Source organism: Hippoglossus hippoglossus, chromosome 17, assembly GCF_009819705.1.
Source record: "Hippoglossus hippoglossus isolate fHipHip1 chromosome 17, fHipHip1.pri, whole genome shotgun sequence".
Lineage (NCBI taxonomy): Eukaryota > Metazoa > Chordata > Actinopteri > Pleuronectiformes > Pleuronectidae > Hippoglossus > Hippoglossus hippoglossus.
In genome coordinates this window covers 9,334,982-9,342,496 of record NC_047167.1, presented here as the reverse complement: position 1 = coordinate 9,342,496, position 7,515 = coordinate 9,334,982, and the positions used below count along the sequence as shown (strand labels likewise).

Sequence of the window (7,515 nt, the reverse complement as noted above, 5' to 3'; positions counted from 1 at the left end):
AGGACAACATACGTGATTTATTTCAACAGCACTTGCTATTTAACATTTTTTAAATACGTAAATTTCTAAGTTTAACGTTCAGGCGCGGCAGGGCTGCCCTTCATTAAGCACAGGGGTCCTGTGAGTGAGTTTCGCTCACAAAGCAGGATCCAAAATGTCGGGGGAGGTGTATCTCCTGTGGCTCCTCTCGCTCCTAAAAACGGTGAGTTTATCCACACTGGAAATGTTGTCGCCGCTTCTTCGAGTGTTTAGTGAGAAACACAAACGGGTAACGACGCGGTCAGTGGTCCCGTGTTAGCCTCACTGACGTTAGTTGGTGTTAGTTGTTAGCCGCAGTTTTGTGAACCGCATCCTGCTGCTCCCGCTGCCTCTAAATGACGTGGCTCAACCTGAGCCGTGATGGAAGTGAAGCCTTCCCGGGTTGTCCCCAAGAAACCGACTTTATTCATTCCTGTGAAAACCTGTTCAGCTAAGTGGACCTTAAACTCCTGTCGTGTGGATACTACTTGCCCACAAAGCGGCAGCCATAGATTAGCTGTATCATGGAGATTCTTATTGGGCCCATTCGTAACTGAGAACTTATTTCCTGAATCCTGAAAAGCGAAACTGGGCTTAAACATTAGCGTTGCCTGTTAGCATCTTTATAGTCATGCGTCAGTGGAAAGCTGGGTCCTCTGTTGTCATTCGGATCGATGTTAAAAGCAGCTTTACGCTTTGTGGGTCAGTAGCAAAGAGGATGAACACACCACAGCCATCCGGGTAGATGCTCTTCCTGTTTGCCCACGAGCCAGTCAACTTAATTAATGCCACCGTACCAATTAATTGGGTTGAATTCACTGATTTATAGTCCAACAGCAAAAGTTACTTAAAGACTGAAACTATTGATGCATCATCAACCAAATACCACCATTGTATGTATATTTGAAAAGCATCACGTGTGTTTTTCCCCACTATTTTAAATCAAATGAATATTTACTTCCTTGTGGTTGTGGGCCAAATCAATCAATCAATCAATCAAATCAATCAAAAGAACCTTTTAAACAGGTGAGAGATTCAGTGAATTGTGCCACTTGTTTGTTCAAGATGACTGTTTTTATTAAAAGAATACTAAATCAGATAGTTTGATAGATTATGATATTGTAGTTGCAGCGTCACTGCCCGTTAGGCCACTTAACAAAATAAGATGCACGTTTTAGTCCAGATTGGATTTAGGAGATCAGGTTTTTGCAGTAGCTGCATTATGATCTCATGATCCCTTGACATTATACTGGCCTGAAAACCAATTTTTACTCATGGCTTTTAAAACAAGTTGATGCTTCTATTTATGTTGTTTTATGTTACTTTACTATGTTATGTGTTTTATTTATTTATTCAATATATCATTGTTGTTTTCTTGGCTGTTTGTTTTAACTTTTATGCACTGTTTACAAACTGTTTTATTGCACTTGTAAAAACAAAACTATAGACTATATTCATCTTTAATTTCAAACTCCTTCATCTTAATTTTGCTTTAGTGCTGTGCTTTTGTGTCTAACACCCAAGCAAGCACTTTACTAAAACATAGCCTTTTTCGTTTCCCTTCCATTCGAATCCTCTTAATCTCCTCTCTCCCCTCCCCAGGTGTCGGCGTACGGGGCCGACCTGTCGTCAGAGGGATGCAGGGAGCTGGGCTTCTCCAGCAACCTGCTGTGCAGCTCCTGTGACCTGCTCGGGGAGTTCAGCCTCACCAAGCTCCAGCCTGACTGCCAACAGTGCTGCCAGCAGGAGGCCCAGATGGAAGCGCGCAAGGTAAAGGGAACAACGAGCTCCCGAAACAGACAAAACATAAAGCGATTGTCTGTTTAGGTTCAGTCACGACATGGAACGGGTTGCTAAAATCTCAAAGGGGGACTCAGTCAAAATAGAAGTGTAATGAGGGTGAGCTAAAGTTCCTGCAGTGGAATCATAAATGAAATGTACTGACTGTTTGTGATGGAGGACTGAGACAGTTAAATCTGATGATGTGCAACAGATCGTTCATTAATTGTGGAGTCTGGAGCTGATGCGTATGTTGTCATTTGTGATTCACTATAGTTTTGCAGAAGCAGTGGGCTACCCAGTGGATAGTATTAGCACTCTGGGAACCTCTGAGTCAGAACGTGTGATGATCACATCCCTCAGCGTTTGGTGTGCTAATAAAAACAACCTAGTTTTAGTCTCCCTGTTGCTGGGTCTGTTGACACTGTTTGCAGCTGTGCATCAGATCTGAGCCTCCACCCACAAGCTCTGTCACTCGCTGTCCGTCTCAATTTGTCTGTGTGATGTTCAGAGTCGAGGCTCCTTAACCCCAGCTCGACACTCCCCATGGGGTCAAAATGTCAAGTTATGCAGTAACAACCTCTCTGTAACCTGTTCGGATGCGTTGTCAGGCGCTTGTGTTTCCAGTGATTACAGGACATTCAAAAGGAGCCCCTGCTGTGCTCAGTGATGGATAAACACAGACTGAAGCGATGGTGGAAAAACAATGTAATTTTCCTTTAATAAGCAAAGCCCCTAGAACGTGTGGGTAGTATCCTAGCAACAGCACCTTGGAAAAGTGTAGCGCACACCTCATTACACCTCTCGATGATAAGTGTGTTTCAGACAGACAGGCTCGTAGACCTGCTGCTCGCGATTTGAGTGAAAATGTCACGTAGAAGACCAATTGCGGACCAGTAGAAATGGCCGTGTCTCTAAGCACATTTTCTCCTCAGACGGGAACAATTATCTGCCCTAAGAATTCTTTGAGTCTCGCAATTGACATTAGTGCCAAGTCATTAAACCCTTTGAGAAATGGCTAATTCTGCAGCCCAGTCGATTAGCAAGATTCACTGAGCATGGAGGGCATTTGAGATACTCATTTTGAAACGTGTGCCTCTCTGCAGAACACCCGCACAAAGCAGCACCTCAGCTCCCTTGGGTGTCACTAGACAGTGCGTCTCTATACAGCAGAACAACCATACTGCTAATGACAATAACATGAGAAACCTACATTGCAGGTCTTTAAGTCCGGATCAGTCTGACAAACCCCACGAAAAGACATACTAACAAGTGTTGTCTGTGGGGCTAAAGCCCAGTGTCTTATTTGTCTGTGCTGTTGAGCTCCTCTTTTTTGTTTTTTATATAAAAAAAAAAACAACACTATCGAGAAACAGCTCTGCATCTGAAAAGCGTCTTTACAAAATGCACCATTTACTTCTGAGTCACACTGTTCCCAGCTGTAAGAACAGTTTTACAGGGTATCCGTAGGTCTTATTCTTGAAATACTTAAAACTCAGTTTCCTTTAAAAAGGATATTATTGTATCATATACATGATTTTTTTTAAAGATGTGGCTGCAGGCTATTTGAAACAGTATGCATCTACAAACTATAAATGAAACAGTGGACTGCAGTGCATACCTGTCTTAATTATTACAGGCTTTACAGGGCAAAAGCTGCTGATCATATTTTGCAATCACATTTTGATTCTTGTCGACCTTTTGTCTAATTCTTTCATTGACAATACAACATCATTTCTGTTTGATCATTTCAGGCTGTAGTTGATCTCTGCCTCTGTGTGCAAGCTTGGCAGAGAACCAGACAGATTAAGATGATACATGGATGGATTTGTGAAAGTGAAAAGTCCTCCTTCTAATGAATGTATTTTGTATTGAAATCACTGATGGACTGGATGACCAGATAATTCATTCATTCATTCATTCGCATTGTCTAAATTCTCAAATGAGTCAAAGTTGAGTCGTCCTATCGTTTCCTTCCAAGCTCCCAGTTCTCAACAGAGATGTGACTTGTCCCTGATCTGCTGTGTGCGATAAAATGAAAAGCATGGAAATTAAAATTCAGCAGTGCCAGATTGTTTAGAGAAACTCACGGGTGGAAGCGAGCAAGAGAAGGAAGAGAGGATCTTAGCTTTGCATGCTTAATTTAATTTGCTGTGTGAGCCAGCCGAGCAGGACATTTACCATTGCTCCCTCCTCCCCACTGAAGCCGGCGAGCGGAGCATGGTCTTGAGATACTGCTGTGACACTCCAATTTCCTCTAACTTATTGTATATTGGTGCTGGAGGTTTGATTACAAGTGAGATCTGCACAAACCACCATCCATCAGCCCTGATCCATATGCACAGGCTCACAGTTTAATGACCCCCAAGGAGTCGCACAGATACGTTTATGAATCAGTCTGCCTGAATCAAATTACTGCTCCAGGCCAGGCAGGCGTCCTAACACCAGCAGGGCCTCAGTCTATTCTCTTTCTCTGTGTGTGGTGGGATCCTTAAGCTGTGTTTCTTTGCACACAGCTTTACGCTGGAGCCATCCTCGAGGTGTGTGGATGAAAATTGGGGAGGTTCCCCCAAGTCCAAGGTGAGTTTTCTCTCGACATGATTATACTCTGATAGTTACCTTATTTTCAAAAATTCACCTGTCTTTCTAATTCTGTGTCTTAATCAGTGCGGAAGAGTGTAAAATATTTCCTTGTAAAATCACTTTTTGCAGTAGGTGGTCTAAAGTGCCTGCGGGGCCGGTTTTCAAACAAGCTTTTGAAGTTTTTCGTGTTTCTTCCCCTGCGTCTTGGGAGCAGACCTCCCATCTCTGCTCAGCGTACCATTTGGATAATTTGGTGTCGGGTTACGTTGATGGACTTATTGCCGCTCGCCTCAGTGTGGGGCGAGACGTCTGGAGCCCTGTCTGTGCCATATGGCTGCTGTTTGTTTACTTCAGCTGTAGCGGCCTTGTGTTCTCAACTGTCTCCTCCACCATTAACGCCGCCTTCTCAGGCGGTTTCACAGTTGTCGCTAATTACAGGCGTCGGGACTGAAATAGAAAGGCTGAGTCATTACCCCGACATTTGTCTCACCACTGTTTTTTTAATCTTCACAGCTTTTGTCAGGAGCGATAAGCCAAAGATGTTCAAGGGTCTTCAGATCAAGGTAGGGATTATGCGTTGTGTTGATTATGTACACACCAGCATCATCATGATTAGACACAATAAACGTCATCTGGAGGGGGAAAGTAATTTGTAAGAAATCAGGTTATATTAATCAGATGAGTCATAAACATTTCTCTAACACTCTTTTTCACTCCCTCCTTCTCTGCAGTATGTCAGAGGCTCAGATCCTGTACTAAAGCTTTTGGACGATAATGGGAACATCGCTGAAGAACTCAGCATCCTCAAGTGGAACACAGACAGCGTGGAGGAGTTCCTAAGTGAGAAATTAGACCGGATATAGACACAACTCCAACTTTCTTTTTTAATTTGAAGTCTTGAGTGAAAGGAAATCCTCCAAAGTACAAAGAAAAACATATTTCACTACTTGCTCTTTTATAAAACTGCAGATAGTTTGTCTTTTATGTGCTGAGGCTGTAAGTTTGTGCCTCTTCTGCTCGGGTCGAATGAAATTTTGTTTGTGGCGCTCACAGGGCAGAAAAGGTACATCTAAAATATTCACCAGCAACTCGTCTTTGCTGAAGCTGTCTCCTGATTACTGCTGATCAACCACCTCCCGCCCTGTCAGCAGCATTCATTTGAACTAATTTATACTAAATAAAATGGTCCAAATGAAAACTGAGAAGCAGAGAAACAGTTTCTGGAAATCTCTGCGGCCATAAATGTAATAAAGAGACAGATCTTTAAAAGCTTGAGCAAATTAAATGGAAAATGTATCTGCTTGGTTTGAGACTAAAGGAGCAAGTTGGAAAAGCTTTCTTGTACTTTGAGGGATCCGAACGTAATTATCTACCAATTTGTACTGAACTGGGCCTTGATAGATGGTTGTTGAATAACTGTTATATGACAGTTTTTGTATCTGAAGAATGAATATCTTGTCTAAATTTGACCAAATATCTTCTATGAGTGTGTGAAACGATATCACAGAGTCCAGAGGAGCAGCACACCCTGAAATAATGATCTAAATCCCAGATAAATCATAAATGATATTTTCTTTCTTTGGTTTGAGAAGACATTCGTACATCAGGACCTGTTTCGTTGTCCCTGTCTGTCTGATATTCTTGTATAATAATTTTTTATAACGCTCAACATGACTGAATTAATCCCAGTTGCTTTTCCAAATGCAGATGTCTTATGTAGAGGCACATGTTTGTGAAGAGCTCACAGTAAACCAGTGTTGGGTTGTGAGCTCTGATGTACCTTTTGTGTTTTTCTGCATCTTTTGCTTCGGAGAGAAACTGGATTTATTTTGGATGTTTATTGTTTTTTGAGGTGGAGGTTGAAATATGCAACAATAAATAAAGTCTCTGGAGGTTTATCTGCCAATAGTGTGTGTTTTAATCACCGTTATTATTCAATAACTGCCGGGGGAGTGCCTGGCTTCAGACTGGGCTGAAGACATGAATTTGCTGGCATCTAGTGGTTACTAAGGGTATTGCCTCTGCAGAAAAGGACCTAAGAATTAGTTATTTCAAGTTCTCTATATTGTATCTAAAAACTAAAAACAGAACCTCCCACACATAACTCGGAGTTTCACATCATTATGTAAATTGGAGGTGAAAGATCCAAGTGAAGTAACAATAAGGAAAGCATGTTTCTCAGGGAGGGTGAACTTAAATTTCAAATCACATTTCTAAAACTAGGTCATAGATATACCTTATGTGTACAAGTCTTGAGATTAGTGAAAAAAGTGGCTGTTAGCTTTCTGAAACCCCTGTTCTCTTTAAAATAACAATAACGTAAAGCTTTTGAAATTCTTCCTTTATTAAAGATCCTGTTATATTTTAATTTGCAACAATATAGATCAGTCATGTATTTCTCTTCCAGCTAAAGTAAAAACCATCAGATTTTTCTTTCGCAGTAAATGTACAGCATGAAAATACAGGATACACAATAAAACCACTGAATCGCCTTAAGAGACACATGGGCAAAGCTTCAACATCCGTAGGGTTTGTCAGCCTGTTCTTACAGCAACACGCCTCCATAAGCAAAGTCAAACATCCAGACTATTCCGATTTTATTCTCCATGTTGACAGATCCTATCTAACAAGTGTTATAAGCTGTTTAAATGCATTTGATCATTGCTGCACACATGAAGTACGTTGGCAGATGGATACGTGCTGTTAGAAAGGCCTTGTTCTCACTTGAGTCCTAAATCCACCCATGATTTCCTGTCAGTGCTCAGGAAATGATGTCACATTCACATTCCGTCATTAACGACACTTTCAGAGAAACTGGAACACCATATATCAGAAATCAGTGTTTTATTTTCAAACATAAAAATAAAGTGATTTAACAAAACTCAAGTAAAAAAAAAGCTTCAATTACACAGTGTACCCCCACATTTATAAATATCTCATAACCACTAGATGTGCATGTGAAAACTACATAATTTGCCAATAATGCCTTCTTTTTTAAAATTATTATTACACCTGTTGGACTTCTGTTTGGATGTGAGGCATGATAGACCATCACCAGACAATAAGATGCAGTATTAAATGTGTATATGAAAATAAAAAAAATCACACAAAGCCTGCTGCACGAAGGCTGAAAAG

General features: G+C 41.2%; 1 protein-coding gene and 1 long non-coding RNA gene across 2 annotated transcripts; one reads left to right on the top strand and one right to left on the bottom strand.

Annotated features, from left to right (window-relative positions):
- Nucleotides 1–52: 52 nt before the first annotated feature.
- selenof (selenoprotein F) lies at nucleotides 53–6,286 on the top strand. Its single transcript, XM_034613527.1, has 5 exons — nucleotides 53–202; nucleotides 1,621–1,788; nucleotides 4,314–4,377; nucleotides 4,894–4,943; nucleotides 5,112–6,286. The coding sequence occupies exons 1-5, from the start codon at nucleotides 155–157 to the stop codon at nucleotides 5,241–5,243; spliced, it is 462 nt and encodes a 153-aa protein (XP_034469418.1). The 5' UTR covers nucleotides 53–154; the 3' UTR covers nucleotides 5,244–6,286.
- On the bottom strand, nucleotides 3,152–4,139 carry LOC117778175. Its single transcript, XR_004616751.1, has 2 exons — nucleotides 3,419–4,139; nucleotides 3,152–3,386 (listed from the first exon to the last, which is right to left on the bottom strand). It is a non-coding gene; the product is annotated as an uncharacterized LOC117778175 (long non-coding RNA).
- Nucleotides 6,287–7,515: the final 1,229 nt, after the last annotated feature.